General features: G+C 44.1%; 2 protein-coding genes across 3 annotated transcripts; one reads left to right on the forward strand and one right to left on the reverse strand.

The window, feature by feature from the left end:
• Nucleotides 1-6,085: 6,085 nt before the first annotated feature.
• Nucleotides 6,086-12,035, reverse strand: LOC308393353 (dynein regulatory complex protein 11). 2 transcript variants are annotated; one of them, XM_080877051.1, is made up of 19 exons: nt 11,900-12,035; nt 11,164-11,491; nt 10,942-11,061; nt 10,595-10,777; nt 10,427-10,498; nt 10,144-10,349; nt 9,957-10,041; nt 9,768-9,878; nt 9,539-9,614; nt 9,091-9,197; nt 8,824-8,910; nt 8,685-8,746; nt 8,528-8,610; nt 8,020-8,127; nt 7,739-7,938; nt 7,269-7,355; nt 7,022-7,199; nt 6,695-6,933; nt 6,086-6,452 (listed from the first exon to the last, which is right to left on the reverse strand). In XM_080877051.1, exons 1-19 carry the CDS (start codon nt 11,908-11,910, stop codon nt 6,342-6,344), a joined length of 2,454 nt encoding a protein of 817 aa, XP_080733177.1. In that variant the 5' UTR covers nt 11,911-12,035; the 3' UTR covers nt 6,086-6,341. The 2 variants fall into 2 exon arrangements, with proteins under 2 accessions (XP_080733177.1, XP_080733178.1); XM_080877052.1 differs by having other exon boundaries at nt 11,937-12,009.
• A 540-nt stretch (nt 12,036-12,575) lies between these two features.
• On the forward strand, nt 12,576-20,782 carry alkal1 (ALK and LTK ligand 1). Its single transcript, XM_080877058.1, has 6 exons — nt 12,576-13,295; nt 13,586-13,867; nt 15,887-15,940; nt 16,472-16,552; nt 18,613-18,686; nt 20,326-20,782. Exons 2-5 carry the CDS (start codon nt 13,597-13,599, stop codon nt 18,675-18,677), a joined length of 471 nt encoding a protein of 156 aa, XP_080733184.1. The 5' UTR covers nt 12,576-13,295; nt 13,586-13,596; the 3' UTR covers nt 18,678-18,686; nt 20,326-20,782.
• The last annotated feature ends 3,644 nt before the right edge of the window (nt 20,783-24,426 follow it).

The raw sequence follows: 24,426 nt of genomic DNA on the forward strand, positions 1-24,426 counted from the left end.
CAGCATCAGACGAGCCTCTGCACCATGAGGCTGATGGGGTTTAATCGCCTGCTCTGTACAACCCCGACCCACAGGTTCAAGGTTCAAGGTTCTTTATTTGTCACATGCATCATAGTTATACAAGTATAACACACAATGAAATGTAGCCTGACATGTGCAAAAAAATTGGGGGGGGGGGTGTAGAGGAAGAACATTATTTTTATATATATATATATATATATATATATATATATATATATATATATATATATATATATATATATAAAAACACCCAGCACGCCCCTGCGGGCGGTTTATCCTTCAAGCTCGGGTCCTCTACCAGAGGCCTGGGAGCTTGAGGGTCCTGCGCAGTATCTTAGCTGTTCCCAGGACTGCGCTCTTCTGGACAGAGATCTCCGATGTTGTTCCCGGGATCTGCTGGAGCCACTCGCCTAGCTTGGGAGTCACCGCACCTAGTGCTCCGATTACCACGGGGACCACCGTTACCTTCACCCTCCACATCCTCTCCAGCTCTTCTCTGAGCCCTTGGTATTTCTCCAGCTTCTCGTGTTCCTTCTTCCTGATATTGCTGTCATTCGGAACCGCTACATCGATCACTACGGCCGTCTTCTTCTGTTTGTCTACCACCACTATGTCCGGTTGGTTAGCCACCACCATTTTGTCCGTCTGTATCTGGAAGTCCCACAGGATCTTAGCTCGGTCATTCTCCACCACCCTTGGGGGCATCTCCCATTTTGACCTCGGGACTTCCAGGTTATACTCGGCACAGATGTTCCTGTACACTATGCCGGCCACTTGGTTATGGCGTTCCATGTATGCCTTGCCTGCTAGCATCTTGCACCCTGCTGTTATGTGCTGGATTGTCTCTGGGGCATCTTTACACAGCCTGCACCTGGGGTCTTGCCTGGTGTGATAGACCCCAGCCTCTATGGATCTTGTGCTCAGAGCTTGTTCTTGTGCTGCCATGATTAGTGCCTCTGTGCTGTCTTTCAGTCCAGCTTTGTCCAGCCACTGGTAGGATTTCTGGATATCAGCCACCTCCTCTATCTGCCGGTGGTACATACCGTGCAGGGGCCTGTCCTTCCATGATGGTTCCTCGTCTCCCTCCTCTTTCTTGGGTTTCTGCTGCCTGAGGTATTCACTGAGCACTCGGTCAGTTGGGGCCATCTTCCCAATGTATTCTTGGATGTTCCTTGTCTCATCCTGGACTGTGGTGCTGACACTCACCAGTCCCCGGCCCCCTTCCTTCCGCTTAGCGTACAGCCTCAGGGTGCTGGACTTGGGGTGAAACCCTCCATGCATGGTCAGGAGCTTTCTTGTCTTTATGTCAGTGGCTTCTATCTCCTCCTTTGGCCAGCCTATTACCCCAGTAGGGTACCTGATCACGTATGTGTTGATGGCCCGGATCTTGTTCTTACCATTCAGCTGACTCCTCAGGACTTGCCTGACCCTCTGCAGGTACTTGGTGGTTGCAGCCTTTCTAGCGGCCTCTTCATGGTTCCCATTTGCCTGCGGGATCCCCAGGTACTTGTAACTGTCCTCTATGTCTGCAATGTTGCCTTCTGGTAGTTCAATCCCCTCAGTTCTGACTACCTTCCCTCTCTTTGTTACCATCCGACTACACTTCTCCAGTCCGAACGACATTCCAATGTCATTGCTGTATAGCCTGGTAGTGTGGATCAGTGAATCGATGTCTCGTTCACTCTTGGCATACAGCTTGATGTCATCCATGTACAGGAGGTGGCTGACAACTGCTCCGTTCCGTAGTCGGTATCCGTAGCCAGTCTTGTTAATGATCTCACTGAGGGGGTTCAGGCCTATGCAGAACAGCAGTGGGGACAGAGCATCTCCTTGGTAGATCCCGCACTTGATGGTAACTTGTGCTATGGGCTTGGAGTTGGCCTCTAGTGTTGTACGCCACATCCCCATTGAGTTCCTGATGAAGGCTCTTAGGGTCCCATTGATCTTGTACAATTCTAGGCATTCCAGTATCCAGCTGTGGGGCATTGAGTCATAGGCCTTCTTGTAATCAATCCAGGCAGTGCACAGGTTGGTCAGTCTGGTCTTGCAGTCTCGGCTGATTGTTCTGTCTACCAGTAGCTGGTGTTTTGCCCCTCTGGTATTCTTGCCAATTCCTTTCTGTGTCCCGCTCATGTATTGACCCATGTGCCTGTTCATCTTAGCCGATATGATGCCTGACAGGAGCTTCCATGTAGTACTGAGGCAGGTTATTGGTCGGTAGTTGAAGGGGACCGGTCCCTTCTTGGGGTCCTTGGGGATCAGGACCGTCCGGCCTTCAGTTAGCCATTCCGGGTGTCTCTCGTTAACTAGCAGCTGGTTCATTTGTGCTGCCAGACGCTCGTGGAGTGCAGTCAGCTTCTTCAGCCAGTAGGCGTGAACCATGTCGGGCCCTGGTGCTGTCCAACTCTTCATACTGGAGACCCTTTCTTGGATATCTGCCACTGTGATGGTTACTGGACCCTGTTCAGGGAGGTCGCTATGGTCTGCCCTCAGATCCACTAGCCACCGAGCATTGCGTCCTTCTCCCATATGCTCTTCCAGTATTGTTCTGTCTCCAGCCTTGGTGGTGCTGTTCTCTTATTGTTCCCTTGCCACTGAGAGTACACCTTTGCTGGTTCTGTGGAGAACAGCTGGTTTATTCTCCTGCCTTCTATCTCTCTGGTGTACCTCCTCAAGCGGCTGGCCAAGGCTGTGAGTCTTTGCTTGGCAGTTTCCAAGGCCTCAGGTATGGACAGCTTGCTGTATTTCTTAGGCACCTTATTCGTCGCACCTTTCTGCAACTCCGTTAGTTGGCTAACCTCCCTCCGTGCTACTTTGATCTTGCCCTCTAGCCTCCTTCTCCATGGAGGGTACTGCCCCTTGTGGCTGTTCAACTTGTAGCCAAGCATCTCACTGATCACTGCTGCCGTATTGTAGATCAGCTTGTTAGTGTCGGTAATCGTGGTTGTAGGTATTGCCCGTAGTGCTGCATTAACATCATCTAGCAGACCTTCTGAGGGTACTTCACGTAATCTTGGTAACCGGCTACGGGGGATCCAGGTTTCAAGCTTGGCCATGATCCTATTTTTCAGGTCAGTTCCTCTCGCACTCAACGATCCTTCTCCTATCGCACTTGGGGCTATGTACCCAATCTCGGGTGGGGGTGATGATATCTCCCCCCTGACCTGGCGTCCTGACTCCTCCTTGCCGTAGCATTTGTGTTGTACCTCGTCAATCTCTAGCTGTGAGAGCAGTCCCTTCTTTCGAATGTTGGAACACTGAGCTACTAGTTGTTTCGCCGTCATTGTGGATGTTGGGTATCGAAGAATCCATAGGTCCCTCATCCTATTCATGTAGCCCCTTCCGCCGGGGTTACTTGCGTAGTAGCATTCCAACAACGCCCTGTTTTCGTCCCTTGCCCACCGATGCCTTCTTGTTCCAGTAGCCCACTTTTCGTCAGGGTGCCCTGGTTCCTCAACACCTGACGCGGACCTTGTTGATCCGGGCGACGTCCGAGCCGGCATGCCTTCATATTTATCTGTCTCGCTCATGTCTGCGGTAGGCTTGCTTAGCATAGGGGGTCTAGCCTTAGGACCCTTACTGGATACAGACGCCCCAGGCAGGAATCGAACTTGCGATCCTCTGTTCCAAAGGCGTGTAGTCTAACCACTACGCTATCCAGCTGCTGTGTGTGTGTGTGTGTGTGTGTGTGTGTGTGTGTGTGTGTGTATGTATATATATATATATATATATATATATATATATATATATATACATATATATATATATATGTGTGTGTGTATATATATATATATATATATATATATATATATATATATATACACACATACACACACACACACACACACACACATTGGGTGCCACAGTGTCTAAAACCTGTTACAGATACAGACGTCAAACAGGTAACAGGAAAGAGGTGGTTTCTTCCACTGTTAATGCTAAAAGGTCATGAAAGATGCATACGTCCTTAAAATCGTTACAAAACAAGTTTGAATGTAGGATTTTCTGTCATCCACACGGGGTCAAAGCATACATACGCACATGTAAAATCAAATCAAGTCCCACCTTCATAAGACACCTTTGGAGCCTCGGGCATAACTCTGGCTGCATATTTCACCACTCATCACGGCCTGGTGGGTTTCCTTTTAAACATAGTCAGTAAATTTGAAGTTGGGGTTTTGGGACGGTCCATCAGAGAAGCATCACAGAGCTACATCAGAACAGCTGCAGATCAAACACAAACAACTGGACAAAAGTACCAGTTATTTGGATATGTCACCACTTTGCTGAGGAAGACCAGCCAAGCTGTCGCCCTCCGCTGAGAGGATGTTCAGGAACAGCCCAGAAACCACCAGGGTTAAAGTGTGTCATGAACTCGAAACCGCTGGAACACCAGCGTCACTGTCCACAGTCAAAACAAGTTTTACACAGACTGAGAGGATCCCGACCAAGACAGAAGCCACTGCTCCATAATCGAAGCCTTAAAGTGCAGTTGAAATTTGCAGGCGTACACATGGACAAACCAAATGCCTTCTCCAAAAGATCAAAAGTCAAGCATGGTGGTAGTAGCATTATGCTCTGGGGCTGTTTTGCTGTGAGTAGTACTGGAGGCCCTAAGAAGGAGACCCTCCAAAATCCTCAATTTCACGATGGTTGGATAGATTTTGCTAAGGGACATTTAACCTAATGTTATTTGGGGCGGGGGTTAAGGAAAACACAGAATAAATCCAAACTTGTGCACCAATTCTTGTTTTTTAAAAGTTCAAAGAAATCATTAAAACCTCAAATTACTCTGACATCCATGTCCGTGATTACTGTATGTAACCTTTTGACCACAACTATGGTCTGTGTGGCTGCATCTGGGATCTGAAAAGCTCAGTTTGCCCCAAAAACCAAATACAGGAAACATTACAATGAGACGGTCAAAGCCCAGCAGCCAACCGTGCTTCAGCCTTTATGCTATTGTTTTAACCATTTTTACGTAGTTCAGATTTGTGGGAATCCCTCATCAAAAAGAAGAAAGCCAGAGCCAGGCAGCATTGTGTAAACCTCAGTCTGACAGACAGTCCCATGTGCCAGTGAAACTGTATCAGCAGAGATTATCTCTGTGGGGCACAGAAAATAACCTGTCATCACTGCGAAGGAGAACGGTGGTCCACAGAAGCCATTCTCAGTTTACAGAAGCTCATTCACTGCAATGTTTAACAGGTAAAATATCGAGTCGGTGTAGGAACAAATATTTCGTTGTATTTCTGACTCGAAGGCTGTCGCTGTTTCTGAAGATGAAAGACGAGCAGCCTCTGATGTCTTGATCCTGTGAAGATGTCCAACAGACGAGCTTTGCATGATGAAATGTGGATCTTTGTGTACAAACTCTAAAAATAGAGTCACGGTAAAGGAACCAAGTCAATGTGAAGATCTGCCGAGGGAATTTAGAACTTGACGAAACAGCTGAACTAAGCCTCTGGATCATGTTGGAAACACTCCCCCTCGTGTGTTTGGCATTTCTTCTGAGCCTGACTCTCTGCACCACACAGAGGCAATAACAAAGAGCACACTGTAGGACTCTGCAGCACGCTGTGATTATTTAAAATGTGGCTCCTGTCGTCGTCTCGGTGCCCTGGAAATGAATTTTACTCTGGCTTTGTGTGTGACACCTAAAGAAAAGAGGATCTCCTTAACCTTCATAACTGAGCGCTACAGCCAGGAAGCCACAGCCTGAACATTAAATGTCCTTGACTGAGCCGCCTTGGCACATCTAATAACAGCTTAGCCTTCAGTCTCACAGCTACAGCCACCAGTTTGACAGGTCAAGGGTCATATTTACATATATATACAAACTGCACCTCAGAGAGAACAGGCCATTCAGAAGTAAGGATGAAGAACCTGCATCTAGATCTTCTTCTTTGTATGGAAGCCCACAGTCTCGGCCTGGCATCCACCCAAACAAACATGACAAAGCTGAGAGGATAAAATCCGACACCAAGCGAGCGAAACGCAGAAAAAGCGAACGCACTGCAGAAGTGGGCGTCCTTGTTCCCACGTGCATACTGAAAAAAAGACCTCCCAACGTTTTGGAAACATTTTACTGACATAAAATTGAAAATCATCAAACTACTGCATTCAATAAAATGTAGGATGCTAATGATTTGAAAACGACTGCGTTCTGTTTACAGGTAACTCCTGCACAAGAGAGAAACTTCACTGATGTGGCTGCAAACACAGGGACTGCAGCTTAATGTGTGTTACTGACGCAGGACAGCGTCAGCCTCACTGAGGGTACAACTCACACACTTCAGTAAAAGACAACAAATAAAAGATCATTTTTTTCCTTTCTTCTTGGTATTTTTGTCTTTAGCTGGTTCTTCTTCTTCCTTTCCTGACGCAGCTTTACTTCTCTTCTTTCCCAGGGGCGTCTTTGCATACCAGCTCTGTTGGAAAAAGAAATCCTTTTATGATTTTAATGTCAGTGACAACAATACTGTCAAAGAATGTAAATGTAAGCAAATCCTAAAGAGTAACTTAACAACCTCTAATAATCTCGTGTCTAACCTTTATATAAAGTGATCCGCAGTACTTTTAGTCTATTTTTAGCCAGAGTAAAGCGGGCTTCAATATTCTGCTTCTCAGCCTGTCGTTGAGTTACTCTTTACATCAAAGACATCCACGTTACCTTCAGGGCCTCCTCCTCCTCCTGGAACACGGGGTCAATCTGGGCTAACGGGGCGATAAACTCGGCTGCAGTCAGCGGTCGTTTTGCCTGCTGGAAGACTCGATGTTTGGTAAGAACGCTCTGAATCACTTGGACGATGTGTCCTGGAGTATAGCCGTCAGAAATCTTTGCCAGAGAACTGAGGTCCAACGCCTCGGTCCCTTCACCTCCGTGTTTTCTGATCAGCTGCTTCCACAGGACTGAAGGCAAACAGAGTCAAGTTTAACACCAACGTCGTCGAAATATCGTTACATTCATTACAAAAACATGACGTTTAATTGTCTTTACTGCGTCTTGAGCCGTAGTCAGGTCTTGGGATGAGGAGGATTTTGCTGAACATTTTGCACAGAGACTTGATCTCGGCGCTGTGCGGGTCTCGAGTCGTTCCTATGATCAGAACGCGATCCTCCCCTTTGATCAGCTTCAGGAACTTGGGCAAATCTTTCTTCAGCCGCTTAGGGTCCAACTATTAACCACATGGAAAAATCAGCTTTACAACATTTGTACACAACGACAATCCCTTTGTCTGCTTTACCTCTTTTTCCTCTTTGGGGATTTTCCTGTAAAACATTTTCTCTGCATCTTCGATCCAGATCACTGAAGGCTGCATCAGTCTCGCAACCTGTAAACGATCAGGAGGAACTTAGCAGGATGCAAATGTTCATGGTGATGTGGGTCATTTCTGCTGCTACGCCAGCTGAACACAAGCCTGTCTTTAGATGCACTCTAGTCTGTGAGCCTCAGCCCTCTTTCTTCCGCCTTATTTGGGTTACACTCACGCTGCATTTTTCTATGCACTGGCTTCTTTATTCTGCTTGACATTAACCAGTTTGTCATGTAAGTTCATTAAGGTTCTGCCTTCATAACTTTGAGTCTTTAAGATAATGACAGAAAAATCTGAATGCAGTCTGATTTTACCTTTTTAAAGTCTTTAAATCACCAAATTCTTCTCATTTGTGCTGCACACGCGAGATTAAAAGCATTGATTGCGGTTGGCCGTTTCACCTTAAACACCATGTGAAGCATCATGGCGAGCCCGCTCTTGCCTGGGTACTTTCCGGCTGTGTTCAGGGGAGACAGATCAAACAGGCAGGCGCCCGTCTCGTGGCAAACCGCATGGACCAGCATCTTTTTACCCACACCTGTGGGTCCGACCAGCAGGACCGACTTTATCAGAGGAGCCTTCTCGTGTACCACCTGAGAGCCTGAAAGTGACGCGCATGTTATTTCAAACTACAGATGTTTTCTGTCCCGTTGATGTGAAAGATTGGTGCTGGCTTTAATACCTAACGGCAGAACTGCGTACAGAGATATGACTTGTCGCACATCTGACAATGACGGCATGGGCTCAATGTCGTGTTGCCTCAGCGTGGTCCCCAGGTAGCTATAGTCGCCTAGGGAGTATGCAGCAAGTCACCTGTTTGTTAGTTTCACATCGACACAATACAAATGTTCTGCAAAACCATAATCAGTGAATAAATCTCACCTTAACAAAGGCTGGGATATAAAATGATGTAATAAGTTACAGCATTTTATTTAATCTGTACTTAACTGAACTGTGACGTATGAATATAGACAGTCGGTGCAAAATCATCAACATTACATCGAACGACTGCGTGAGATTAGTTTTAGCAACGCGAGCCAGAAGAGGGCAGCACATCCACGCGCCATAGTTTCTACTTAACACAGCTCAGTGGTGAACTTCCTGTGGAGTACCAGCACATCATGCACAAGCACACAAAAACAAGTTACAATTAGACAAAAGCATTTCTGTCACAGTGTGTCGTGTCTTACCCAAGAAATCCTGCAGCTGAACATTACGTGTCTGCTTCAGTAAGCCCTGCTCCACCAGCTCCCGACACAGAGACTGCAGAGTCCTACAGATGTGAATAAAAGATGAAATCTCTTCTGCATTGTGCTGAACATCCAATCAGGCTGCGCGTGACCTCACCGATCAGCCGTCAGGTCTTTTTCCTTTTTCTTCTTCTTTCCACTCTTAGAGCCTTTCTTCTTCTGCAGAAACAAACACAATCAGCAACACGCTTCAAGGAATCAGCGTAAACTGCGGCCGCCGTCTCTCAGTCAGGTACCTTGGCGTTTGCTTTCGTCTTACCGCCCTTGTCTTTATCCACAGACAGCTTCCACTCAGCCAGTTCGTGTCTCATCTGCTCATCGACCTGGTGCGAGCAAAACATCACCAGTGAGTGAGGCAAACCCAAGCATTGCATCGAACTCTCTGTTAAGACCAAACGAAATGTTAATTTAAGGCTAAGCAGAAGCAAACGGGTGTTTTGCTGTGAAATGAGCCAAGAATTGCTTTTACAATGTTGGCTCGTGTGCTGGAGCCTTCGCCGCACCTTCACTCGAATTTCCGCCTCAATGACTTTCCTCTTTTCTTCCTTGATCAGCTCCGGGTCGTGCATTTGGTTAAAGTTTCCGTACTCACTGCGATTGTGCCAAAAGTCTGAGGATGACAAAGATGCAGACTCTAAGTATGCGCGTGAAAGGTTGGCGCTGCTCATCAGGACGCAGCGTGGGGGAAGCGGCTCGTCACTTGGAGGCTGAAGAAGTCACCTGGATGAGTGACGAAACTGAAAACGTCCAGATGAACAGAACTTACAGAGTTACTTACCTGCATGACTCAGCATGCATCAGGATAAACTGTGATACTCACAAAGACTCATGATTGGCCAAAACAAACAAAAACCTTTACGCTTTGTTGCAAACTGGATGTGAATCACGAGTTTTAGTGTTAAAGGTTTTTAACATTTAAACAAACTGTCAGTGTTTGGCGCTGGACCGTACCTGCGTAGATTTTACTTTCAACTTCGAGGTCCAGCAGAAATGCAGAAGGCAGCATCTTCAGCCCTGCCTCCTCCACCTGATCGTGATGCAGTTACAGCGATGAACACAAAGTGAAGCGTTTGGTTTTGCTTTGATTGAGCTCAATATTTTGCTATATTCTTATCTAAGATACAGTAATAATCATTTTACAGATTGTTCTACTAAATTAAAAACAGCGGTGTCTCCCCACCTCCTCGTCTTCCTTCCTCTTGTCACTTTTCCCCTTTTCCTTCTTTTCTTCTTTTCCTTTAGCTTTGGCGTTGGCCTCTTCTTCTTCTTTTGCAGCAAATTCTTCCAACAACTAAAAAACCCACCAACGCCACTGTTTACGAACAATATTAAAGCACGAATAAAACCTTTAAATCAGACTGGATTCTACCTGCTGAGGGGTCTTTTCAGCAAAAATGAGGGCAGAACCTCCATCTTCTTCATCTGGGTAGTCTGGAAATGTTCCTGTAGCATTGCTAAAACATCGAAGATTCAAACGTGAAACTAAACCCACCAAGTGTGAAAAAGCTCCGTGACCAGAGGGAAAAATCATGGAAACAAACTCTCTGCCAGCTTACCGGCACTCAGTGAACCACTGCTGAATTTGCACCTTCATGCTTTTGCTCATGTCGTCCCCTTCCACATCCCGTAGTTGGTTCATGACATCCACTGTGGCCTTTTGGTAAGCCTCCTCGTGCTCCATCTGTTTTACTCGTGTGGAAGCCGCGATGGCCTGGGCCGTCATTTCCGCAGGGCGTGGCTCCTCATACTTTGGATCCATATTCTAGAACAAAAATTCAGCACTCTAGTGTTTTCTTATAAACATTAAAAAGTATCTTGATGAAGCCGCATTTTACCCACCATTCCCAGAAGAATCATCTCCTCCTCTCTGGCAGTTTTTGTCCTCTTCCTCTGCACGTAGCCCTTCCACACCTGCGAGTACATTCAATTGTACCTGTGAGCATGAACGAGTGCTTGCACAGAAAAAGAAGATGGCACGTGACACGTGGTGTGTGAGTAACGATGGACCTTTTGGATGCAGACTGCAGCGGATTCAGCACTTTCTGCTCCAGGTTCCTTGATCCTGTACATGGTGTTCATATTTAAGTTTTCCATGTTGAACTTTGCCCTTTCACGTCCTTGTCGTGCCCGCTCTGCCACTTGAATAATCTTCACTGCCTCCTCTTGACTCATCTTCTTGGCCATTACAGGCTGTGGGGACAAAAATAGAACAGACAAAAGTACGGGAACACCTTCTGCATGACGCCGGCTCATTAAATGTAACAGTTGTTGCATAAGCGTGTAACAAAATGACAGGAACAAATTAAGCGAGAAAGTTTCAGGGCTTTAAAAGATTTGGCTGCTTTTCCACTCACCTCAGGAGTTTCAGTGACCTCCGCCATTTTCAGGATGTCAGTCAGCATGGCCTTTCTTTGCTGCACCTCTTTGCTGCGTTCACTGTGAAAGTAGCGAGGGATGGGGATCTCGAGGTCGGCCTAACAGGACATCAGAGTAAACAGTGGTTACTATGTTGGCCCTGGGCGCCGGTGTGCAGAAGCTTATTTTGGTTTTATCTTGAACTCAGAAATCAAACGTACAGGTATGAGCTTCAAATCATGAAGCACATCATCCATGTAGTGGTACTCTGAAAACTCTTTCTCCACCATTTCATTTTTCAGCTCTAACACTCTTCCCATCACACTTTCAAGAGCTGAGTGAATAAATCTCCTCTTCTGAGGGTGGACCACCAGGTCATAGGCTTTCTCCAGCTGTCTGAAGATTTGGGTGTAGCGCACAAAAAGCACGGCCAGACGCTGGAAGAAAACGACTCTGTCTTTTTCAGGGCCCGGGGGCTCAGCTGGTAGTTCTTCTTCTAGCAGACAGCTCAGCTCTAACTGGGCATCTGCCCACAGCTGGTTGTATGTCCTGAAAAAGTGGAAGCAATCTGATGAGTTTGTGCCAGAACGAACAGTCTGTGAGTGAGAATCCTGAAAGGTACATAATGCAGGTTAGTGATTGTTCAAAGAATAACAAGAATAAACGATCATGACTTGCAAATGCGAATAACAACAAAGCTAAATATTTAAAGAGCAGAAACCAGCACACGTGTCAGCGCTGCTATTCAGCTGGAGTCTCATTACTCATTGGGATTGACAATAATAATAAGACCCTTTATTTATTCTGTGATCAAATATGCTGCTAAATTTGAAATATCCCTGCTGTGATACTTTCTTTAGTTTGACTTACTGGGCACAGATATTTTCACGTTTTACGCACAACAAGCAAACATTAAACACTTCACAACAACAAGCACGTGGCTTTTGAACAGGTTACCTTTGCGACATATTTAGATAGAAAACGTGTCTCTAACCAAAGAAAGGTCCCACGGAGCCGAAACTAAACCAAGGTTAGCTACAGCTAACGTTAGCTCAGCCTTCAGTGCGTGGTCTGTTTCCATAGTAACAGTAACACAGGAAGTCTGTCCGCGTTGAAAGTCGTGTTTCGCTCCGCATACCCTCCAAAGGTGTCAAGATACCTTTGGGCTCCAGTTGAGCGCCCCAGAAGACAGTGGTTATGTTCAGGTAAAGCTAAGCGATGGGGACCAACACCTGACGCACAGTGCTTCTTCTCCACAATTAATATAAAAACATATAAACATCTACACCAACAACAATAATAAAAACAGTAATGTCATCTTCCTCCTCCTGTGCTTTTTAAACCACCAATAAACATCGAATGACGAAATGCACATCTAAAGCTTCCACATGAGCTCTTTACGCAACTAGGTGACGTGAATGCATGCAAAGTGCAAACGTGGATCTCTGTAAGCACAAATAGAAGCCTGTTAATAACTGATTACACATGAAACAATGAATCAATCTGAAGACTTCACGCATTAATAGATTTGCCTCATTGTTACACTCATACAAACTTTGTATTTTAAACTGGATTGGAGTCACAGTTCCAGCAGCTGAGTCAGCAGGTGTGTCTGTATCAGATGCATCTGAAATGTAGCGACCCACTAATTACACCACTCCGTAACCCTGCCACACCTGTAGGTAAAGTTTTAGAGTTATACACGGACATGACTCTGTTCAGCATGTGTGGGAAAAAGCCGGATGGCTGCTCCAGGAGGCGCAATATCTGCGGCGCTTAGGCGGTCACAAGACTTGGACATCGGTGAGCAAAAACATCGGCACGCTGACAGGTCAGCTAGAAGCTCACATGCCCACAGATTCTTCACTTCTCTGCACCCAACATCCAACAAGTCGCTCTTTTTGGAAAAGTGGACACTCGTGCGCTTCCGCGCCACGGTCTTTGTCGGGTTTTTTTCTTTCTTTTTTAATGGAAGTTATAGTGCACGGGGGACTTTTTCAGATCTTCGCCCATTATTGCATCTATAAGAGGGTCGTTTTTATTTGCAAGTAGCCTGTCCCGTTCAACTACAACTAGTGATGTTTTTGGTGCGTAAAGGAGTGGCTCATGCCTAAGTGAGGGAGTGCCACTGGAAGAAATTACACCAAAGATGTCAACATTGCTTTACCACCCACTCAAAATCGATTGTATTACCTTCAAGAAGGTGGCTCCTCGTATAAATAGGAACGCATTATTTCAAGAAAGACTGTGGTGAGCACAGTCTGTTGGCTTTCTCTCCTATCGGATCGGAAGAATTTGCTGAAGACAACTGTGTCCACCCTCCAGGACATAAGCATCTTTAACTCCTAAACTAGTAAGTTTGAAGTTCAATTAAATGCATTTGCGTTACTCTTGTATTAAACAAGGGGAAAGTGGAGATTTTTTAGAAGTTACCTATTTTATCTCCAACATGCAGATTTTATTAATTTTGCTGTAATAATGAAAATGTGAAGGACTTCAAATATCAGTGCTGATTCGTCCCTTCATGTAAATCATAATGCAAACTGTCCAAGTGTGTTTTTGGTCAGTCCAGTCAAACAAATGAGGCATTTCTTTTCGTGTAATGACTTTCGTGTAACAAAACCCGTCTGCTCATGCTTTCAGACAGTAAAGTCATGCAGGTGGAAAGGAAATGGCACGTACTGCTCACTATCTTCTTTCTGCTCATCACTTCGGGTCAGTGTATGGACAGCAAGGAGGACAAGCAGAAAGAACGAAGGACCCTGTTGGATCTAATCTTACAGGTTATCAGAGACAGCCAGCAACGGGAGAAACCCATCTCCAGGCGCTGTAGCAGTGGACTCTTCACTTCAGCACAAGACATGAAGTTCTCCTCCCGGGAAAAGCCTTTCTATGTCCCTAGGCTGGATAACAGTAGACTCTCAGGTAAGCTGATAAGATTTATTTTTAGGTTCTGATGATGAAGGCATAATCCCCATTTTACAGTTGGGGACAGCTGTCAGTGTTCTGGGCAGTGCTGCACGCCTTATTCAAGAGCTTCTTTTAGCTGAATGGAAACTGGTTTGTTCGAGTTAAATTTTGTAATTTTGTGTGTCACTGGTGCTCAGAGAGGTCAGCATCCACATCCGTCTGGCCTCAAGTGTCCAGCTAAATTTAAAGTGGTTTCCATGAACACAATGCAGGTGTGCTTCATTTTGAAGACCTGTTTTCTGACCATGTTTCTTCAACACGTGTTTAACTGACTGTTGGACAGATGGAGATGTGGATAGGCTAATTAAGGTAGGAGGGGCATGGTGATGCTAAACTTGTGAATGAGTCATTCAGTATGATTGGACTCTTTAACGTGAGTGATGAGCGCCCAACATGCACACAGGCGCTGTAGTGTCCTGGAAAGCATCTCCGGTCACATTCACGTCTGCAGACAGAGCAGATAAAGCAGACTGGTTGTGCTGTGTCACGTACACGGCATTGCATCAGTGATACTCTAACTAAAATACTTTTTTGACCGTTATGGAATGAAGAGCCTGTATGAGGAGACTATAAACACTGGACTTTATTTATCTGGGAAGACTATCCAGAGCATGTTACTGAATGTTGCCCTTGCGACATTTAACAGGATTTTTACTAAAACTGAGTCGTCTCAGACATTTCAGTAAATCTGCATTAATGCTGCAACTCTTCAAATATCTAAAACCTGGCAAAGAAGGTGCGCTCGAATGTGATAAAGAAAAGGAATCCAGAAAATCCTTTTATGCAACTGTTTTTATCGCTTTAACAGACTCAGAGAGTAGTCGAGGGCTGTGCCTCACTGGTATGTGTGGGAGTATATTAAGGGCTAAGTTAACATAATGTGCTGTTTATTTCCAATATCAGACTGTGTCCAACACCACTATCAATTAGATCCTGTCGTAGAGATGTTGTGCAGGCGTTATACAGCTTAAAATCTTGGCTCCAGCTCATGCAGTTGGAAAAGTACCTTTCAGACCACTGACTGGATGGAATTCATCTTTTGAGGATATAAAAAGCAGCACATTAGCAAGCGGTGCGTGCAACGCTACCAAAGATTTGTGGTCACGCAAGGATGGATGTTTTGAACACAACGAGGAGGAAAGAGAAACATCGATAAATCCACTGATGTGTGCGGCACACTCACCTCTTCCTCTACAGCTACGGTTGTTTCAAGAAACACGCCATGAAGCCAGGCACTTATTTTCTAGCTGGTTTTATCTGTTACATCGTTACAGTTTAGGACTGGCAGCTAAAAACAGTGTCGACACATTCACTAATCCTCCACATATGTAGACCCTGAAAACCTGACCCGTGTTGCTCTTATGGGTTGTCTTCTGTCCGTCTTCCTAAATTAATTTTGTAATATTCTCTGTGATTTTTCTTAGTGCATCTAAGTGATTTTCTTCCATATTTATCCCCCCGTAGAGCATTGCACAAATCTCTTGCTGGAGGGTTAATGTAGCTACTTACTTCTTCTGATGGGCATTAAACTCCCATAAAATAATCTCTTTAGCCTGTAAGCATGGCCATTGTGTTGCCTGGATGGACAGTTAATACAAACAGAGGTCCTTGGTGTCTTTATGAATACACAAAATTTCCTCAGAGTGCAAACCGTGGACAAAAACACGAGTGTGTCAATCAGTTGGAGAAAAACTACATTTGGTGCACATCTGAGGAACTTAATAGAGAATGAATAATGTTCATTTATGATTCTGCAGTTGGGACGTGTGCAGTAAAATCCAAAAACATTTCAAAGTTATTAATAATGCAAAGCAGCTGTGCATCGTCACGTAAAGCAGCGACACTGCTGAGATTCTTGAAACATAATGCAGGATGCAGGAGGGAGACTGTTAACACTGACGATCCCTCCGTCACTGTGGTTCATGCATAACTTTGCTCAGATGGTGAGAAGCTAACAGTGAGTTTCTTTTCCAGAAATCTTTTCCAGAGATGCAAACATGAAAGAGAAAATCATTGAGCATTTTGGAGGTAAGAAACCAAAGACGACACTAGGAGCACAAACTCTGTCTCTAATGCAAGACCGTTTGTTTCTGACAACTAACTGTCCCAGCATTGATGGCACTAATCCAGTGCAAATTCCTCCTTTTGCCCCTGTGAAAAAATCCTTTTCTTTCCAAGCCAGCATGCAGTCTGCTCAGGTCATAGAAAACATCACGAACACTGGGGGCTGCAGTAAGTTAAGAAAGGGTTGCTTGTAGGGCAGCAGTGCTGAGAAACAGCACATGGTCTGAAGCTGACAGTATTAAGCTGAAGGCAGCGGCACATTAAGCTGATTATTTGTCTCAGGAACTATGTGCAGGGTTCATGAGTGATGTGAAAATCTGGAAGCTTAAATGTTAGATGTGCTTCTAATTGAAGACTCGATTCCCCTGCACACTAAGGCCAGGTCCAGCTTTAGTTAGCACATGTCTGTTCACATTAACTGTAAGCTTAATTACACCTGCAAATAAGATTCAAAAATGATTGCTTTATCTGATGAGACCTTTTTCTGTTAAGCAGGACCAGTCAAGTTCTCATCGGAGTGCAAAACACACTTTCATAGAGTTTATCACAACACGAGGGACTGCTCGACACCAGCATGTATGTATGACTTCTTCTCCTGTTCTGTTTCTGCTGATGTGCTCGATGATCTCTGCGCTTCCTCAAAACCTGCTTTTACGGGTTTACTGTAACGTCTTAACAGTTTGTTTGGGTTGGAGTTGTCACACTATGACATTTAAATCAACTACCAGTCAAACCTGATCCGAGTTCAGTTTATGAGTGCTAAACTCTGTGCTTAATAAGACAAACTTTATTGCTTTAAACTGTTCTTAAATTATAAAGTCATTTTGATTTGTGGATGAGGGGGATATACACCACCGCTGGCTAACATTTAGGGAGTAAAAACTGTAGTGATTGAGGGATATCGTATCTGTATTTATGCCAGAAGCATAGATAGTAGAGGTGGGAATCACCAAACATCCCACGATACGATATTATCACAATACTTAACGCACGATACGATATTATTGCAATTTTTTAAAATATTTTGCGATATTCAGATTCTGTCCATAAAGGTAAACTTCATCAATATTAATTTTATCTAATATCAAAGTCTCACACTCAGTCTTTCTCTCATCTCAGTTTTATTGTTGACAAACTGAACGGTTTGTATTACAGTCTAGTCCAACTTAACTGAAACCATCTGGTACAATTACAGCTATTCTGAACTATGCAATATGAAAACTATGCAGCCCCTTCAGCAACTGAAGAATTTGAAAGTAAATTAAAACAAAATGTAATTTTACATTAAATAAAAAAGTTTTAAACGTAATTAAAATAAAACATGTCTTAAATTAAAATAAGTAAACTGTCATGTTTATTGCTGCCAAAAAACAGTTAAACACATTTGGACAGCGTCAGGATTGTTGCTCAGAAAAAGGATCAACATGCTCTGAAGTCAGAGCACAAACTTTTTCTGTAACAAAATATCGATTTGTGCCGTCCCTGCATCGATACATTATCAGCAAACAAAATATACGATACTACACAGTATCGATTTTTCCCCCACCCCTAATGAATAGGGGATCATATCAGAGCGGCCGTCCAAACAGAAGCCTGAATCACTGTCAGCCTTCTCTGTGACAGCGATGTGACCCACGGCCTGCAGTACCACACTAAACTGTGTGATTTACAAGACTGACTGCAGAAATCGCAGCTACACTGGAAATGAATCGTTCACGTTATGTAAAAAAACTGTGAGTGTGTTTTTAAGTTCTCATGCAATCGTTCTTACTTCTGAGATCAAACCTGCGCACACGCAGCATTGAAATAAAACGAGTTTGACACTTGAGCTGTACACGATAACGCCGAGGGTTTCTAGTAAAAGTAAACAGAGCTAACGCGCTGCAGGGATTTCAAAGCTCAAACACGATGTTTTATTATTTGATTCTGTTGTTAAGACAATTTGGTGATGTATTATGAAAATCCCGGTCTTCCTTCTGGGATATTAATGATATGGGAATTATGAGGAAACCGTCCACAGACATCAGTGAGTGCAGACGGTAATGCTGGGTGGTGTGCGTTTGTCACACAATAAATTAGAGCGAGAAGCTCCTCCTCTTCCTGATGCCTTTCACACATGTGACCGAGTCAAACAGGCATCAAACTACATCACATAATCAGGATTGTCCCGAGGTTAAGGAAGTTTATTTAAAGCCTGACAATAGTGAGACAATGCTGGCCAATGGATCACATACAGGATGCTGGGTTGGCCCAGAGGATTGTGGGACGCAGTTCATGTCACGCAGATATTACAGATGTCAGGGTCAGAAAACGGGACTCTGTATTTCAGGAGTTATCATGTGGCAGCAGCGCTCAGAACCTTCTCTTAGGTCTATTTCTTTTTATATATGTATGTGTATGTATATATATACACAGACATACATACATATAATTGGCTTTTTATCTTTTACCAGTAAGTTAAGTATACTTTACTATAGATGCCACAGCAGAACACGGTTTAACAAGTATTTCACTGTGAACCTGAGACCTCATGTCTACGTTACTATTTTTACCACAAATCAAAACGTTTCATGTTTGTTTTTTACTGATATGGTTACCAGGGAGGCGTTATATTAACATCATGTTTTTCTCCCCAGATTACAAACGATGTGCGAGATTGCTAACACGATTAGCAATGAGTCCACTCTGCATGCAGTCCTAGATATTGCATGTAAGTTTTTCCTGCTTTCCTGACTGTCATCATTTGTTGTCATCATCCTCTGAATAGACAATAAACGATGTTAAAGAAGACAGAAATATTAATTCAGAGGTCTTTGTTGCTTTTGGTCAGTTTAATTGAATGTGTGATACAGAGCTGGGGGGGGGGGGGGGGGGGATTTTTCACGTAAGTAGAAATGTTAAATTCAACATTTCTTTACGTAAGAAGACTGTATGCTTTGATGACATGCTAGCCTGTCAGAACAGGGTTTAAATTTAGGTCTGTAGTGGAGTGAGAGTCAGAAAGAACAGAGATGCAGATTTTATACATTCAGTTCTCTTTATGCCAAACATGCACATTAGAGCATGTAATTCATGTTGTCAAGCACATGTGAGGAAATGGCACACAGAGATAATAAGACTTCACCCGTGGTCTCCTGCATCCACAACAACAGAGGGGTTAAAGTAAAAATACATATATATATATATATATATATATATATATATATATATGTGTGTGTGTGTGTGTGTGTGTGTGTGTGTGTGTGTGTGTGTGTGTGTGTGTATAGTCTTTTTCCATGAACGTCACTGCTTCCCGACGTTCGTGGGAGAAACGCCACTCGTGTACTTCCTCACACTAAATCTATTAATACGACCGCTCTCAGGACAGAGGACGGACATCAGTGGAGTAATTTACGACGCTGTCGTTGTCAGGCCTTTTTAAAATTGATCTTCTGTGACAGCAGGTCTGAAGGGTTCACTGCTGTCTAAATGCTGCAGCGTAAACGCACACATTCAGTACAGGAAATTAGCTGGAGAGTGATTGCTCTTACAGTTCATCTCTACAAGCGGTCATCTTGGTTCATTGGATTTTTCTGTAGTGGAGTTGGTGATTATAAATTTGAAGAGGCTGACACATCCCAGGTATTCAGTTTCTCAAGTGAATCAGATAATAAGATCCTGTCGGCGAAATCTGACAAATGTAACAATCAGAGGGAATATTAAAGGATTCGTTATGTCGTCATTCTGGTCATTTCTTAATAGAGATGTTAGCAGAATTACATCGTTGAGTGGAAAACAACAAAAATTTGCATGGAGGTGTTGGAGGTGAACGTGGAAGTATAATTAGTTTTCTAGTTTTAGTTTTCTAAATACAGTTCCTGCTTTGCGGGGGCGTCTTAGCCTTCTTCTGTTTGCCTTGCAGGGAAAATCTGATTTGCAAAATTTTAGTAATGAACAAATCTACTGTAGCTAGCCTAGCAGTCGTTAACTGTTAGCAGAGGAGCTTCTGAAAACCATCACGTTTGCAAATAGAAAAGAAATAGAGCGTGGGAGACAGGAAGAAGAAGAAGCAGTGTAATGGCGTGCAGCAGTGGTGCACAAACACGTGGGGAGTGAAAAGGAGCCTGTTCCAGCTGAACTAAAGGATGCCTCAGGGTCACCTGATCCTAACTGTAAGGAAAAGCCTGAACTTGCATGTACGCTGGGGGTGTCTATCTCCTGGATCCACAGTGGGAGCTGCTTCCACAGAAGACGCTCTGCCTCCCATTCTACAAACTCTGGGAGCCACAAGCAAACATGCAGTCTGAAAGGATGCAGGAAGGAGTGATGGTTCATCCTCATCGAGGTTTTGTATTTTCTTTTGATTGCAGGTCCCAGAATAACAGAAGAAGGATCGACGTGGTGCCAAGGAAGTGCCTTCAAACCCACAGCAGTCATGAGAACGTGGTTGTGTTTCTAGTGTTTCTACTTTCTGTTGTTCTCGCTGTCATCGACGGACGCCGTTGGTTGTTTTTGAATGGATGTACCTGTATATACCATGTATCTGTAAAGAAATATTAATTTAATATTAAATGCACCTATTTATTGAGAAGGAATGTATATAATAATTTCACAGTCATTCAAAATTTGATTCTTTTTTGGTTATTACAGTTATGGATGAGGAAGAAGCTTCTTTTCTCATCCATATATAAGACTCCCACTGTTATACTGATGTTACGCTCTGTCATTGACTTCATTACATTTTATTTGGCACTGGAGTGAACTAAAGGATGTGGCTGACATTGAGAATATATGGAATAAGAGCAATGGTGATAATGCACTGCAGTACTGAACAATAAAGAATACTGAAGCACAGCATGTCGCCATCATTGAAGATGAGGGGAAGCTGGTGGAGAGCAGTGTGATGAGCTCAGGATTAAGCCAGCCTCTCCAGTTTGCAGAGGAAACACCGTTCGGTGTCCTGAAAGAGACTGCGTTTCATTACAGCTGTTATGCTGTGGGAAAGCCACAGCCAGTGGGTCTTTATGCTCCTTCTGGCCCGAGTATTTCTTCTTCTTTCAGTTTTCAGCACCTTTCTGACGCTCTCTGAACAGGGACCACCATTACTAAACTCTCTCCTCTAACTGGAGCTTGTTGCAAAATTTCTGGCAGATTCCTCTGCTTGTCTCTGGCAATCACACACTCAATCTTAGCTGTCAGATATCTTGGACTCGACGTGATGTTGAGCAACCCGAGCTCCAAAGAACCAGCTTTGGATAAGCTCAGCAAAGGTTTGATGAACTCCTCAAGTAGTCACACGTGAAAGGCATTTTTCAGAGTTGTAGCTGTTGATAGGGAGAATCTAAATTAGCTGCACGATGGCTGATGGTGGGCTTTGAAAACATCTGTGTACCGTGCGGAAGACTTGACAAATTGGCTCTGGCGAAAGTTTCTTGCAGTTTACAAGTGCAATCAAGCAGGGAAAGAAAACCATTTGAAGAAAGTTTGTTCACGATCATCAAAATTCACTGATTGAAATGTGCTTTGTGTTCAAGCCTCAGGCCACCTGCTGTATCAGTTAACAGGCTAAACTGAGCGTAGTCTCCAACTCGTCTGACTTTGTGCCAGGAAAGAAAGAAATGTGTGTTTTTTTCTTCCAGAGGTTCTCTCGTGTTTTCTTTTAAAGCAGCAAACACCGTATGAGAACTGCAGGTTGTTCAGTGACTGATGGAGGCGTCCGAGCTGCTTTAATTGAATTCACTGTGAATTTCGGGGACGGGGGTCAACTTGGCTGTGGTTACAGTACAGAGCGCTTTAAACTGCTGACAAAATAAAAAGGTCAGAAATCTATTTCTCTTTTTCATGTCGTACATTTGTGCTCTGAGAACAGTGACAGTGATTGCTGTTTTTATTTGGGGAGTGAAATAAATGACCCACGTACACGTGAGGATGCTGATAAGCTAAGAAAACATACCCTAAGCCAAAGATTACAACAGCTCTGTTCTCACGTCAGTATGTCTCTGCAGACTTAGCAGGAAAGTGTTTCTTACAAGGGATCATGCATTATTCAACAAAGTTTGGCCTGTTGTGGGATCGTTAAAAAATCATCTGCAGCGGACATCAGTTCAAAGGGTTGTGAACTTAAACTCCGTTGAAAATATGTGGGTGGGGGGCGGGTTGGGTTGTTTTTTAGTGCTGATGATGTACAGATCCTATCAGTGCAATGTTTCCAGCATGATAGGAGATGTCCTTGTGCTGCAGGGCAATAAAATCGGTGATAGCCTCCCTTCCACAAATCAAAGTTGCTTAGGAACAGACGAATCCGGCTCAGAAATTTATGCCCCACCAAAAACCAGCATATTGCAAAACCAAATAGCCGAAAGGATCCAGATGAAGCACTTCCTCTGTGGCGTACTGTGCGGTAATGAACTGGACCAATTAGGCAAAAGGGTGATGTTTTCAGCCCAAACTATAAAAGGATTAGGAAGCTAAAAATACTGCTCGCACCCCACGGGATACACTGGGGATCCCTTTCCCTTCGGGCAGGCAGAGCAGGGACACCGGATCCTAATCTGAGGAGGATATCACTTATCTGGAGACAAACAGCACAGATTAGGAGAGGAGACAGAAGATGCACAGGGGACAGTATGTGGGAGGGCGTTAATACAATTACACACAAGCACCAAATCCTTCCTCTGGTGCCTCTGAGAAATGCTGCTGTAATAAATAGCAAATAGAGACCAAAGCCATGCCATTTCCTTCCTGTCAGGCGGTACCGAGCTCCATCAGAGCTCAAGACCAGTGAGGAGAAACGTGTTCATGGAGCCATGTTTAGATGGAGGCTGGAGGACACGTTGCTGTAAACTTCGGGCCTTGTTCGGATGTGATACCAGCTCACCAAGTGGATGCAATGCTCCCATTCCTGCAGTTTTGTTAGCCATTTGGCACTTACTAACATATTTCATGCTAAAACCTAAATATGGGCTCTTATGACGTAAATATCAAAGCCCTGCCCCATCCACAGAAGAACACTTTGATCCAAATGCTTGGACCCCAAGGCTTCATTCAGTCAAACCGCCTTATTTATAGTGATCGCAGTCGTCTTGATGACTGTAAAATTGCTGTCGAGGGTTCATTGATTCACTTCATGTCTCATGATTAATTCATCTCTCTTCTCATGTCTTTTGCGAAATGCACAAATCCTACATGAGTCACCAATAATGTCAATTCAGATAATACATCCTTCATCGGGAATCTGACAGCTGAAAGACGACTGCATTGTCATCTTCATCATCACAGTCCAGTTCCTTCGTGGCTTTTTCCATCGTGCTGAAAGAGCCGTTGTGGGTTTGAGTGATGTGAAGAAAACACCTGTTGTTCTTTTGTGTGTTTATAAAAAGATTGTTTGGGGATTCTGTGACCCCTGCGCAGCCTGGGCCGGTCCGTGCCGTGCCGTGTAATTTGATGAGAAGTGCGCCGCCGCAGCTGTCTGTGCGCCAGCCTCTTTGATCGCGTGTCCTGGAGGTGTTGGAGCTGTCTTCCTGCCACCCCCTCTGCATGCCCCACACTGAGTGTGCTGCCACGGTTAGGTCTGAACGCACCGATTAACTTCAAGGCATCTTTTTTTTCACCCAGACGTGACATATAGTTAAGAGTTAATTTACGGTCAGTTTGTTCCCATTATGTGGAGAAATTACATAAACCGTCCTTTTTCATGATCGTTAAAAATAAATGCTTCACATCACAGAACATCAGCGACATCAATGAAAGTGATTTGTGCACGTGGAATATCGTTTAGAGTAATGTTTCTGGGGATTTTACTGTGTTTTGAATTCATGCCAGAGCCACAGACAACCGACGATAAACACGTCATTTTCCACAAGATGCTTTCATTTATTTAGCAATTGATCTATCATATAATTACAAACTCTTCTCAACCTGTGCATGGAAACAATAACGGCTCCATGCGGGTTTGAAGTTTTATAGCCGTGCCGAGTCCGGCCCAGCCAGCTGGATGACTTTGGGAACATGTGAGAGGGTGAGGGAAGCTTTTTTATTCCAGGGAACATTGTGTTGCAAGTCATTTAGAAACGATCGAGTCCTGATCGCTGATTTCATCCGAGACGGGGCTTCAAACACAGTTTTAGAGGCAGACAGAGAAAAGCACGATCTTAGAGAGCTCTGCTGTGTTAACTGATTATTGAGAAAAGTGAAAATCACACTGATTTAATGGTCAATAAAATGTGACTTTAAAAACTGATAACGATTCATCTCATAAGTCACGACTCTTTGCCTCCAGTACTGCGCAGGACATGTTTATGAGCTGTTGCACACAGACGCACAGACACGTTTCAATTGTAAATGTACTCAGATACTTTCTTTTGTTTGTTTTTAACAGACTCAGCGGGTTTATTGGTCTGGCTACCTGAGAACTGCCTGAACTACTTAAAAGACTTTGCATCTGGATGTGAGAGTTCAGTGATTTCTAACAA

Source organism: Rhamphochromis sp. 'chilingali', assembly GCF_963969265.1.
Source record: "Rhamphochromis sp. 'chilingali' genome assembly, chromosome: 3".
Classification (NCBI taxonomy): domain Eukaryota; kingdom Metazoa; phylum Chordata; class Actinopteri; order Cichliformes; family Cichlidae; genus Rhamphochromis; species Rhamphochromis sp. 'chilingali'.